Source organism: Acartia tonsa, chromosome 12 (assembly GCF_053477335.1).
Source record: "Acartia tonsa isolate MP-2025a chromosome 12, ASM5347733v1, whole genome shotgun sequence".
NCBI lineage: Eukaryota > Metazoa > Arthropoda > Copepoda > Calanoida > Acartiidae > Acartia > Acartia tonsa.
The window spans coordinates 25,439,298-25,453,236 of record NC_137271.1 but is presented as its reverse complement, the minus strand read 5'-3'; the positions used below and the strand labels follow the sequence as shown (position 1 = coordinate 25,453,236).

Below are 13,939 nucleotides of genomic sequence, written 5' to 3'. Positions count from 1 at the left end.
AAGAAGGGAATTTGGGCAGTTTAATACACCAGTCCTTAAAGTTTTGCATAAAAAAATAACATTTTATTATTTGTTGGCTCAACAACTTTGGGGACTTTTAGCGATTTTTGATTGTTTGGGTCATTAAGTTTAGTTTCAAAGCATTACAATCACAAATTTAAATTTAAATAAGGAGTAATTTTGTGTATCATCATTTGGGATGTACATCAATTTATCAGCCAATGTCTTATCCCTTAATTACCCTGGTATAATACACACATTTAAAAGCCAACTGTAGATGCAGTGGTACCATTTATGACACTGAATTGTAATTCTGTATGTTTTTTAGATGCCCTCCAGTCACCTACACATAATCATATATTTATGTTCTAGGGATTTCAAAATTCTAACATGTTTACATAATAAAATTTAAAATAAAGATCTTAGTTTTTTAAGTCAATGACATGTAATATCTAACATTCCTGTTGTTTGGAACATCCGCTTTGCTCTCTGAAACCTCCTCATCCTTGTCTGATAAATAATAAATTAATTAAAAGAAATTACCTACACAAGAAAATTATTTGTTATACTATATTTGTACGCGGTATGGTTACTTTAATCAGTATAACCTCAATTCATACTTTAACTTACTTCCTAAATAAATATAGAACGACCAGCCTAGAAGTTTACTAGATCTTAATGGGCATATTTTGACATCCAATTATATAATCTGTAAGATGTAGTTTATCCAATCCTTTTCATTAATTATGTTTGATTTGTAATTGATAAGATATTATTTTCATTATTACTTTCCTGTTTTTACTAAATCATCTTCAGCAACAATAGGATCATCTAGAAACTCATCATCTTGTTCAATATCATCATCAAAGTTATTATCCTCAACATATTCAACTTTTAGTTCATCATCTTCTACTTTCACATTGTCTTCTAATGTGTCAAGATTAGGCTCAACTATAGTTATAGAACTGACTAGAGTGTCTTTGGTATGGGAAAAATCTCCAGGATTATTGTCAGATAATGGATCTTTTAAATCTGAAAAATAAATTCATGTCATTAGAATTGCAAAGAAAATCTGGCAATAAAATGAAAAAGTAGCACAAAATTCAATTCACTTAACCTAACCTAATTTGAGAACAAAGAGATGAATATAAATGTAATCAAATCATCCCTGTATTCAAAATATACCTGTATCAAAAGAAGTTGTACTTTGGCATAAAATTTGTTTGTATTCTTGTGTAATATGACTTGTTTCTCCATAGATAACAGAATTATTTTGATTTATCAACAAAGTTACACTAATATCATTTAAATTTATAATTTCTTTATTAACTTGTTTTGTTTTATAAATTAAGTTTTTGGTTGTGTTTATTAATGCATTACTTGCTTTACTCAGGTTTAGTTTGTCTTCTTTATCTAGATCAAATTTTTTATCATTTTTCAGTTTATAGATTTGACTTTCCAAAGCCAAGACAATTAACAGACATTCCTTGTACATGTTAGTTTTGTCCATTCTCATTTTATTGATTCATATTAATCTGAAATAAGTTTTACGTTTCATACAAAAAAAATACAGAAAACAGGGACAATCTTAAAGAAGAATAAAAACTTGTCATTATTTAGGATTTATCAAAATTGAATATAGTATTTAGTGAATTAATATTATCCCTTTAAATATAAACAGAAAATGCATACTTTTGGGTCACAATTCTTTAAGTTTACTTTTTGTTAAGCTTTCCTTTTCAAGTTTATGAACCCTTATACAATGTCTATTCAAAGCTGATTGAAAACTAAACGTCCTTGAACAGAGTTCACATTTAAAATACAAATCCTTATTATGAATGATTTTATGGTTTTGTAATGTTGCTTTCTCTTTAAATGACTTATTACAGATATTACATGAAAATGGCATCTCGTCAGAATGATACTTTTTGTGCTTCAGCAATCCATTGGGCCAACGAAATGATTTCCCGCACAATTCACATGAGAATCTTTTCCCAGCCGAGTGTCCAATCATGTGATCTTTCAGGTACCTCTCATTCTTCAATACTTTTCCACATACTTCGCAAGAGATTGTCTTATCTTCATGTACAGATGTTTTGTGTAACCTAAAAATTAAAAAAATTATAAATGTTCTTATTTTAGATGACCAGAGGCACATCCATGAAAAGCAAAGCAAGTCTGAATAAATTGTTTCATTCCTGAGCATACCCCCCCCCCAAAAAAATTTTTTTTTTCCCAATTACTTAAAGTCTTGTACTTTAAAATAATACAAAATGATAGAATCTTAAAGCTCAGAATTAGAACAGTTTTTTTTCACATCTTTTTCTTATACTTTTTTTCTACTAAAGACTAAAATGAGTAGATAGTTGTAAAGCTACCTTACAAGGGCTTTAAGACAGTAGGATGAATTATCTGATTAATGAGGTTAGACATTATCAGGAAATATTTATCCCTGACATAGTTTAATGGGTTAAAGACAGCATTACCGTTAAAAAAGTATTTTTTTAGGGATTTCAGCCTTTTTTTGATGAATTATTAAAAGGTACTTGTTCACTATACATCTTTTACTAAAATATATAAAAAAATTATTTTTTTACATAAATTAAATGGGTTAAAGGATGCTTTTGAAAATTTAAAAAAAGTAGCTCTAGGTTTTATAATAATACTAGCACAAAATATAGATTATTTGCATGAATCTTATTTGGTGATTTAACATACAAAAATTATTGGTTGAAACGTTTGACATTTAACTTAATGAATCAATCAATTAAAATTCTTTAAAATTTCCCAAAGTTGTTAAGCCAACGAATATGAAAAGACTATTAAAAACTTTAGGGACTAGTGTAATTAACAGCCCATTGTCCCCTTTCTTCCTAAATAGGGTCAAATTTTACCTGACACTATGCTTCCACTTGAAAGTAACGCCACATATATCACATGAGAAAGGTTTTTCTGTTGTGTGAGATTTCTTGTGCCGCTCATACTTTTTCTTGTGTAAAAAGGATTTTCCACACTAAAAAGTTTTTAAATATAATTGATCAAAATAAAATCTTAATGTAAGTGTTTTTAGTTAAGTCTATTAAAGTAGCTATATTATTTCTAATTTTATAAAGATAAGAAATTTATTAGGTAATTAGTTTAACCAATTAAAATTTCTAAAATCTTGAAGTATGTGTCAAATTTATAAAAGGCATAAAACCTGATCACAAGTTGATTTTTCGTGTACGAAAGTTAATTTGTGTTTCTGCAGGGCATCATCAGTTCGAAATAAACAGTAACAAATTACACACTAAAATAATAAAATACTTTGTTTAAAACAAAAATTTTTAGCTCAATTTTAAAAACTTAAAACTAACCTTAAAATTCTTGTCTTTTGCAGCAATAAGTTTGGTTTGGCATCTTTCTTTCTTTAGGTGGTTTGATAGTGTTGATCTATTTAAAAACACTTTATTACATATATCACATGAAAATTGTTTATTTTCTTGTTTTTCACTTGTTAAATCTTCTGTAGCAAGTAACTTATCATTAATTTTATTATATTTATGTGTTGTCTCTATATTAGCAAAATTTTCAGTGCATTCAACTTTTATTTCTTCAAATTTTACCTTACATTTTTCATACGATAGATTTTTATAACTAGAATTTTCATTCAAATCATGATTTTCTTCATTGGAACAATCATTTTTAGATTCTGCTGGGTTATCTATATTAACATAATTATAATGCTTTACCTTAGTATTTACATTATAATTATTGGTTTTGTAGTCAATGGAAAAACCTTTATCAAAATTGAGTGTTTGTGCGATTTTTGATGGATCATAGAAGATTTTTGTCTCAATTTGTATTAATGAACTTTGAAAATCTACTACATTTAATTTAATATCATTTCTGCATTCATCTAGCAATTCTTTTATTTTGTTTAGGTTGGGTAGAATGTTTGGACTGATTTTGAGTAAGTTAGAAAAACTTTCAATCAAGCTTTCAATCTGAAATAATGAAAAAATGAAGTATAATGAAGCGGCTTAGCCTAAAGTAAGGGTGGTATTACTTTACCCATGTACTTTTATATGAATATAAGATAGAGTTGTTGTTTTTCCTATCAAAATGACCATTATCAATATGTTGGTTTTAGACAGACAGTAAAAAAATCAGGGGTGTACACACTTTTCCTCAACAGTTTAGCGGATTTAAAACCAACACGCAACAAGCGGTCAATGGATCCTATAAATAGACATATTTGCTGAATCAAAACTGGTTTTACCTAAATTGTATCTGTTCCTTCTTCAGGATAATAGAATTTCAAAGATTTTAACCAAAAATGTGCGATGATTTGACTTTAAAATAGCATTTAACTTTAATGTTCATGGCTTATTAATATAAGTTTGTCATTTTTGTTGAGGTTTAAAAACAATATTTCTTTAGACAATTCAACACTGCATATTTAGGATTTATAACAATGGTTATTTTATGCATTATGAGTGATATAAAAAGTCATATCAAGAGTACTTTTGATATATTAATTCTGATTGTTTTGATACTTTGCCGTTTATTACACAAAAGTAAATATTTTTGTTCTAAACCATTTTGAATTTTATATGGATAAAATAATTGATATAATGAACAAGGATGACAACATCCATAAAAGCGAAGCAACGAAACCGTAGGACAACGGACATAAACACTTGTATAGTGTCAGATCTCAATAATCAGAATATAAAAGTACAAGAGTCGAAGCAAAATTGTAAGTAAATTTGTTTTAAAAAACTGCTTGATACAGGATAATGTTTACGGACATACTTACATTTGTAGGACTTGATTATAGAGGTGCATCGCTTATAATATTGTACTTAAAAAGTACAAGAGTCGAAGCAAAATTGTAAGTAAATTTGTTTTAAAAAACTGCTTGATACAGGATAATGTTTATGGACATACTTACATTTGTAGGACTTGATTATAGAGTTGCATCGCTTATAATATTGTACTTTGTTGTCCCAGGAATCTATATACCAAAAATCAGATCAAACGGAGAATTAGATCACATAAAAATTTGTTGTTAAACAAGGATGACAACATCCATAAAAGTGAAGCACTGAAACGGTAGGACAAACGGACATTAACACTTGAATAGTGTCAGAACTGAATAATCATAATATAAATTCATAAGGGTCAAAGCAAAATTGTGAGTAAATTTGTTAAAAAACTGCTTGATTCAGGATAACGTTTATGGACATACTTACATTTTTAGGACTTAATTATAGAGTTGCTTCGCTTATTACAATATACTTTGTTGTCCCAGGAATTAATATACCAAAAATCAGATCAATCAGATGATTAGTTCACATAAAAATTTGTTAAAAAAGTAAAAAAAATCAACATGTTTAAAATGGACGTAAGGACATTTTGATAATGATTATAGAGTTGCTACGCTTTCTAAATCGTACCAAACTACTAAAGGAATCACCATGCAAAATTTGAAATCGATAGGACAATTCTAACATGCCTAAATTAATGAAAAAAGCTATCCGTTACGGACGGACGGACGTACAGACGTATGGACGGACCGACCCTATTTATAGAAAAGCTTCGCTTTTAAAAAGTTGTTAAGTTATCAACATGTTTTAAATGAACGTACGGACATTCTGGTAATGATTATAGAGTTGCTACGCTTTATAATCGTACCAAACTACTACAGGAATGACCATGCAAAGTTTGAAATCGATAGGCACAATCGCTATTTTTTATATTGAGCTAATTATATATCTTAATTAAACACCAAATTATTGTCTTGTGTATTTAAGATTATTTAGCAATTGAAAACAATTATTATTTAATTTTGTATGGAATAATACACGGCATTACACATTAATTTTGTATCTTATTTAAGACATGGCAAAACCTTTTTCAAAATGTGATCATAATCTAAATAGGTCAAAAATTTTGGTCCTTGTTGATCTATAATTATATTTTTTAAAACAAGACTCTTTCTAGATAAAGGATAAAGGATAGAAGCATATACATACAACAAGTATCTTTAATAATGCAGGATTTTACGTTAACAAACTAATAAAGGTTAGTCTTTAGGTTAGATTAGAAAACCTTTACATGTAAAGGTTTTCTATATTTATTGTTCGTCTGTCTGTCCATAAAGGATAGATCTTATCGTTAATTTAAGCATTTTATAATTGTCCTATTGATTTTATACTTGGCATGGTTGGTTATTTCTGTAGTAGTAGTAAGGTACGATTTAGAAAGCATAGCAATTCTACAATCGTTGTTTATTTACAAAAAGTTGACTTGAAACATTTTTTATATTCCTACTACAAAAAGGTAGAATGTTATAAACAAAGCATATAAAAAATGTAGGAATGTCCTTAAACAGTATCCTATATTTTGCAACAAATTTACTTACATTTTTTTTAGACTTATACATATACATATATGTATATTTGCTTATTCAGTTATGACACTCTACAATTGTTAATGTTTTTTTGTCCTACCCTTTCAAAGATTAACTTTTATGGAAATTGTCATCCTTGTTATTTAATGTATAATGAACTATTAAGTTGTTAACTAATTTGACTAGGTATACTTATTAATAACAGTCCTTTGATATAATCAATTAAAGGCCTAATGTCTTCAACAATCTATTGTTTATGTGGTTGATAACTTAATACTATCGTGTCTTTTTTACATACAAAATTCGAGTGTCAATGCTAATTGTTTCTATATAAACAAGGATGACAACATCTATAAAAGCGAAGCTATGAAACCGTAGGACAAACTGACATTATCATTGTGCAGTTTAAGAAGTGAATAATTAGAATATAAAGTTATAAAAGTCGGAACAAATGTGTAAGTAAATTTGTTTAATTGTTTGTAATTAAAAAAACTGTTTAAATACAGGATAATGTTAAAGGACATAAATACATTTTAGGACTTGATTATAAAGATGCTTTGCTTTAAACATTGAACTTTGTTGTCCTAGGAATCAGTATTCCAAAAATCAGATCAATTAGATAATTTTTACACATAAAAATTTGTTGTTAAAAAAAGTTAAAATCAACATATTAAAAATGGGCGTATGGACATTCTGGTAATGATTATAGAATTGATACGCTTTCTAAACCGTATCTAATTAGTACAGGAATAACCTTGCAAAGTTTGAAATCGATTGGAAAATTCTAACATGTCCAAGTTAATGAAAAGGTAATTGTTCCACCTAAAAAGCTAACTGTTACTGACGGAAGGACAGACTAACCGACCCCAATTGTAGAAAAGCTTCAATTTTTAAAAAAGTATATGTTGTAAATCAATTGTGCCAGTATTTTTAGTTAAATGATATGTTTATTTTTTATTACTGTTTTTACTTTCTAAGTTTAAAATTTCAAGGTAATTTGAAGAAAAACAAGAATTAATTAAAGTCAGAAGTTACCCCCGTCGACAATTTTATAAGTTATAATTAATCTACAAAAAAAGGTTTTTAAAACAACTACTGCTTTCATGTGTTAAGGGTAATATACAGCATATATATTTTACATCAAAGTCCATTTTAAAGTCAAATCATCACACATTTTTTGTTAAAATCTTTGAAATTCTCTAATCGCGAAGAAGGAACAGATACAATTTAGGTAAAACTAGTTTTGATTCAGCAAATGTGTCTATTTATAGGATCCATTGGCCGCTTGTTGCGTGTCGGTTTTAAATCCGCTAAACTGTTGAGGAAAAGCGTGTGTATATTCTGCACCAGATTCATTTTTTTTCCCTTCTTCAAATTTCTTTTATTTTTAGTTTTTTTTAAAGCAAGGAAGGGATAAAATGGAAAAATATTTTTAAAGTTCTTTATTTTATTCATATTATCCCCCACTCCACATATTCATTTAATTTTTTTCGCCAAAGAGGAGAGAAAAATGAAAAAAAAAATGCTGGATCATGGAAAGAAAACAAAGTCATTCCTTAATTAGGACAGAAGTCACCTTCCTAGGAAGGACATAAGTAGCTTCCCTTATGTGAGAATTTGTTAGATGAAGGGCATAACTTGTCTCCCTTAACAAAGATTTTGCAAGATGAAGGACATAAGTAGCCTCCCTTCACCACACAAAACCTAGCTTTTTGGTCCTTCACATAGCAAAATCTTGCATAAAATAGTTTATCTGTCCTTCACATAGCAAATTCTTGCAAAACATAGCATTTATGTCCTTCACATAGCAAATTCTTGCAAAACATAGCAAATTCTTGCAAAACATAGCAAATTCTTGCAAAACATAGCAAATTCTTGCAAAACATAGCAAATTCTTGCAAAACATAGCATTTATGTCCTTCACATAGCAAAATCTTGCAAAACATAGCATTTATGTCCTTCACATAGCAAATTCTTGCAAAACATAGCATTTATGTCCTTCACATAGCAAATTCTTGCAAAACATAGCAAATTCTTGCAAAACATAGCATTTCTGTCCTTCACATAGCAAATACTTGCAAAACATAGCAAATTCTTGGAAAACTTAGCATTTCTGTCCTTAACATAGCATTTTGGTCCTTCACATAGCAAAATCTCACAAAACATAGGTTTTTCTGACCTTTTTCTACCAGGAGATCAGAACTAAATCAGAACACACATAACAAGAGTTTTTACATAAAACATTAAGATTATCAATTAAGCATTTAACTCTGCATAAATTATGATAATTCATTATTATTACCCCTCCCCCCCCCCCCAATTTAAAATTTACCCCTGCATAAATTATGATAATTTATGCTGAGTTAAATGTACTGTTTGAACTTCTATCTAACAGGATATGAGAACTTAATCAGAACACACATAACAAGAGTGTTTACATAGTACATTCAGATTAACAATTATTTAATTGGCCCCTTTTCAGTCCATCCTATAACTTGGGAAGGAGGTTGAGGAGCATTTTATGCAGCCTAAATTCCACTATGCTATGCCACTTTTCCTAAAAGGCGTCATAGCTGGCCTCTTTTGTGTCCATCATATGACATGGGAGGTGGTGCCATGTAGGAAAAGTGGCATTGCATTCTTGGGAATTTAGACTGCATAAAATTATCCTCAACCTCCTTCCCATGTCATATGATGGACTGAAAAGGGGCCAGCTATGACGCTTTTTAGGCCCTAGAATGCAATGCCACTTTTCCTACATGGCACCATAGCTGGCCTCTTTTGTTATGTGTGTTCTGATTAAGTTCTCATATCCTGTTAGATAGAAGTTCAAACAGTACATTTAACTCAGCATAAATTATCATAATTTATGCAGGGGTAAATTTTAAATAGGGGGGGGGGGAGGGGTAATAATAATGAATTATCATAATTTATGCAGAGTTAAATGCATAATTGATAATCTTAATGTATTATGTAAAAACTCTTGTTATGTGTGTTCTGATTTAGTTCTGATCTCCTGGTAGAAAAAGGTCAGAAAAACCTATGTTTTGTGAGATTTTGCTATGTGAAGGACCAAAATGCTATGTTAAGGACAGAAATGCTAAGTTTTCCAAGAATTTGCTATGTTTTGCAAGAATTTGCTATGTGAAGGACAGAAATGCTATGTTTTGCAAGAATTTGCTATGTTTTGCAAGAATTTGCTATGTGAAGGACATAAATGCTATGTTTTGCAAGAATTTGCTATGTTTTGCAAGAATTTGCTATGTGAAGGACATAAATGCTATGTTTTGCAAGAATTTGCTATGTTTTGCAAGAATTTGCTGTGTTTTGCAAGAATTTGCTATGTTTTGCAAGAATTTGCTATGTGAAGGACATAAATGCTATGTTTTGCAAGAATTTGCTATGTTTTGCAAGAATTTGCTATGTTTTGCAAGAATTTGCTATGTGAAGGACATAAATGCTATGTTTTGCAAGAATTGCTATGTTTTGCAAGAATTTGCTATGTGAATGACAGAAATGCTATGTTTTGTGAGGTTTTGCTATGTGAAGGACAGAAAAGCTAAGTTTTGCAACTTGAAGGACATAAGCAGCCTTCCTAATGTAAGAATTTGTCAGACAAAGGACATAAGTCACCTCCCTTAAGTTAGATTTTGTTAGATGAAGGACATAAGTAGCCTTCCTTAGACCAATTTCCAGTGACTTCTGTCCTAATTAGGAATGACTTTGTTTTCTTTCCATGATCCAAAATGCTTTCATTTCTCTTAATTTTTACATTTGTCCACCCACATACTTTTTTTACCCCCCCCCCCCCCCCCAACCCGGTCAAATTTGCAGAATATAGACCCCTGAATCAATTAAAATTAAGATGCTAAGACATGGAGGAAAAAATAAACTTACATGAGATTCCGCAGCAATCAGATTTGCATAAAAATTTTTATGTTCTGCTTCGACCATTTTAGGACTAAGATTTAGTTAACATAATATCTAGCAATCTGTAAATAGTAAAAATTAAAGGATTATTTGTACTTAAGGAGTAAACAAATAGTTATTTAATAATGTAGAGTGTTATTGATTGATTTCTGAGTATTTCTTAACAGCTTTATGAATTCTTCTTATATGTTTCTGCAGAGCACTCTTAAAGCTAAATAATTTTCCACAATCTTCGCACTAAAATAAAAATAATTTTTATTTAGAAATGTTATTGGTTTAATATTTATTTTATTAAAAAAATAAAAGATTAAAGTAAAAATCTAACCTTAAAGAAATCATCTTTATTATGCTTTCTAATTTGGTTACCCAAAATTTCTTTATGCTTAAAACTTTTGCTACAAATATTACAGGAAAATGGTCGCTCATCAGAATGTGTCTTTTTGTGCTTTTTCAAAGATGAAGCAACGAAGAAGCTTTTACCACATTGCTCACATGAATATGCTCTTTCTCTATCTTCACTAGGATAGCAATTTATATTTTTATTTTGTAAGAATTATATTTTCACAAATGACGCTTTTCTATAATTAAGGTCCGTCCGTCGGTAACGGTTAGCAATTTTCATGAAACAGTTAGCTCTTTCTGTTAATCTAGACATGTTAGAATTGTCCTATCAATTTCAAACTTTACATGTTGATTTCTATAACAGTTAGGTACGATTTAGAAAGCGTAGCAACTCTAAAATTGTTACCAGAAAGTCCGTACGTCCATTTAAAACATATTGATTTTTAACCTTTTTGACATTATTTTCTTATCTGAATATTTAGTTCTGACACTCTAAATGTGTTACCGTTTCAGAGCTTTATTTTTATGGAGTTCATCCTTGATTTTGAAAACAATTTAAGAGCAGGAATCAAATATTGAACATGAAAAAATATATTCCTATGTGTCAGCATGTGTTGTTTCAGTGTATTCTCTCCTTTAATAGATGCTCCACAAATATAACACGTGCGGATATCAAGATGTGAACACTTATTATGTCGTTCCAGTTCTCCTTCCGTTCTGTACTTTCTGTCAAATAGGAAACAACAATTTTAGAATCATTCATACTTTGAGCATATCAAAGTTGGCTAGCTCACTACGCCATGATACAGTTTAAGTCCATGGATCGAAAGGGATAAGACAATTGCCGATAAATTGATGTACATCCCCAGTGATGATTCACAAAATTACTCTGTAGATTACAATTTGTGGATAAAACGTTTAGACACTCAACTAAATGAACAAACCAATCAAAATTCAACTAAAGTTAAGCCAAAGAATAAAAAAAGTTATTTTAAAACTTTGGGGACTAGTGTAATAAACAGCCCAATGTCCCCTAACTTTCTGGTTAAGTCTCCTTATAATAATACACTTAGTTGACGTTAATGATATCATTAATGATTAAGCCTCGACCAATTACCATTTGTTCTCAAGATTCCTATCATTTGATAAAGAAAGCTTCTCCCTTGGTAGTTAATTCTATTATATAAAGTTGTTATTGTCTGTCCGTTAAGATATCGATAACGAACGACCGAACCAATAGAGCTCTTCCTTTTAGGAAAGCTTCACATAGGTTCGATTAATATTATACTATTCAATTTCTCAATTAAATTTTGTTATGTGACTTGGCCAAGCCACTATTTATTCTAGTAAAAAAATATATAAAAAATTGTGGTTATATTTTGCCTGTTGCAAATTTGACAAGTGTAGATATATGGTCTCATATGTATTCTCATGTGGTCAGAGTGATTCTTTCTGCCGTTGCATACTTTGCCACACACCTCACACTGAACCTAATCAAACAAGGATGACAACATCCATAAAAGCGAAGCTCTTAAACAGAGGACAAACGCACATTAACACTTGTAGAGTGTCATAACTGAATAATCAGAATATAAAATTAAAAAATAAAATTTTGAGTAAATTTGTTGAAAAACTGCAGGATAGTGTTTATGGACATGCTTACATTTTTAGGACTTGGTTATAGAGATGCTTCGTTTATAACATAGTACTTTGTTGTCCTAAGAATCAGTATTCCAAATCAGATCAATCGAATAACTCTATCATTTTAAAATTTGCTGTTAAAAATAGTTAAAAAATCAACATGTTTAAAATGGACGTACGGACATTCTGGTAACGATTATAGAGTTGCTACGCATTCTTATTTGTGATTGACTACTACAAAAATCACCAGGCAAAGTTTGAAATCGATAGGACAACTCTAATATGCCTAAATTAACCTAAAGAGCTAACCGTTACGAACGGATGGACCGACCATAATTATAGAAAAGCTTCGCTTTTAATAAAAAGACTATAAAAAATCATGGAAGAAACGAAGAAAAAGAATGGTCGTATTTTCACAGTAGCTTTAGATAGGTTATTTTAGGTTAGATAAATGTTAATGATTGCCCCGCAGGGTTGGGAAATTTGTACCGCAGGGGCTAGAAATAAAAGAAGAGCTACTGTGAAAAAACGACAAAAACCCGCTACTTCGTTCTCTTTCCATGATCCGCTTTTGTTACTACCGATAAAAAAATAATAAAAACCTTATAAAAAAGTAACAGGATCTCTGTGTGTTTGTTTCTGTTTGTACCGAAGGATCTCGCTTACCACTGAGCCGATATGGTTCTCCTTTGTAATGTAGCTTTTCTTTGGACCTGGAGAGGTTTATAACAATATAGGGGGAGGATATCCCCCAATCTAAAGAGAAATCGCCCCAATAAAAATGAACCACCTCCAAAAACAATATTTTTTTTACTTTAACAACTAAAATAAAAAAAAAGGGGGAGGAGTCTAATAAACCCCTACCCCCTCAAGTGACTCTAGGCATCTAGGAGGCGTAGCCGCTGGTAATAAACAAAACTCTACCTTTATTGGTCGACAGGATTCAAAATGATGAGAAAATACTTCCGAAGGAAAACTTTTGTAACAATGCCGACATTGTTGCTTTAAAACTAGGTATCAATTTTAATGTCAAAATGTTTGTTGAAACTAAAGAAATGTTGTATGAATCAAGCAATAAAAGAATTTTTTCTTTAGTAATGGATAGAAAAGTAAAGATGATTTGTAATTACGTCCTAAAATTATATTTTTGTATAGCTAGGATTTAATGGTATAACTTATGATTTGCAGAAAATTGTCTAAAATCTACCTATTCCTGTAAGGATCTCGCTAACCACTGAACCGATATGGTTCACCTTTACTACAAGGTAGCTTCTATTAGGTTCTAGGAATGTTTATAACTATTTTGGGGGAGGGTACCATAACTCTTCCAAGAGATATAGCCCCTTAAAAAAAGTGGGTGCTGAATCCCCTTGAGGCATCGAGGAACATAGCCGCTCGTAATTATTATATAGAGACATTCCTTTGGTGGATTTATGTTTTTCTTCTTTATGTTTCTTCATTTCAAAATTTCTAACTGCTTCATCACAAAAGTTACAGTTAGATTTTCTGTTACAAGAATTAAATCAATGTTAAACTAAATTACTTGGGTTGCTTTGGCTTTATAGGAAGCTAGCGGCTGCGCCCCTAGCATCTAGGAGCTCTATATTTAAAGGGGTATGAAAAGGCAGA

General features: G+C 30.2%; 1 protein-coding gene across 4 annotated transcripts; it reads right to left on the bottom strand.

The window, feature by feature from the left end:
• Positions 1-415: 415 nt before the first annotated feature.
• On the bottom strand, positions 416-13,787 carry LOC145334665 (uncharacterized). Of its 4 annotated transcripts, XR_013884904.1 has the most exons (10): positions 13,733-13,787; positions 13,235-13,322; positions 12,053-12,159; positions 11,270-11,395; positions 10,653-10,848; positions 10,295-10,564; positions 3,357-3,986; positions 3,200-3,289; positions 2,895-3,013; positions 1,535-2,105 (listed from the first exon to the last, which is right to left on the bottom strand). XR_013884904.1 is itself a non-coding variant. In XM_080180216.1 (8 exons), the coding sequence occupies exons 6-8, from the start codon at positions 1,514-1,516 to the stop codon at positions 431-433; spliced, it is 651 nt and encodes a 216-aa protein (XP_080036342.1). In that variant the 5' UTR covers positions 1,517-2,105; positions 2,895-3,013; positions 3,200-3,289; positions 3,357-3,986; positions 10,295-10,564; positions 10,653-10,843; the 3' UTR covers positions 416-430. The 4 variants fall into 4 exon arrangements, 2 of the variants coding, with proteins under 2 accessions (XP_080036342.1, XP_080036341.1); XR_013884905.1 differs by lacking the exons at positions 13,235-13,322; positions 13,733-13,787 and adding an exon at positions 12,913-13,008; XM_080180216.1 differs by lacking the exons at positions 11,270-11,395; positions 12,053-12,159; positions 13,235-13,322; positions 13,733-13,787 and adding exons at positions 416-513; positions 796-1,032 and having other exon boundaries at positions 1,186-2,105; positions 10,653-10,843.
• Between the last annotated feature and the right edge of the window lie 152 nt (positions 13,788-13,939).

Bases quoted from the DNA above. Each gene is read 5' to 3' on its own strand.
- LOC145334665 (XM_080180215.1), bottom strand. From the start codon at position 10,351: ATGGTCGAAGCAGAACATAAAAATTTTTATGCAAATCTGATTGCTGCG. The intron at 3,987-10,294 runs GTAAGTTTATTT...TCATTATTTCAG, and splicing joins TGATTGCTGCGGAATCTCAT to ATTGAAAGCTTGATTGAAAG. The intron at 3,290-3,356 runs GTTAGTTTTAAG...TTATTATTTTAG, and splicing joins CAAAAGACAAGAATTTTAAG to TGTGTAATTTGTTACTGTTT.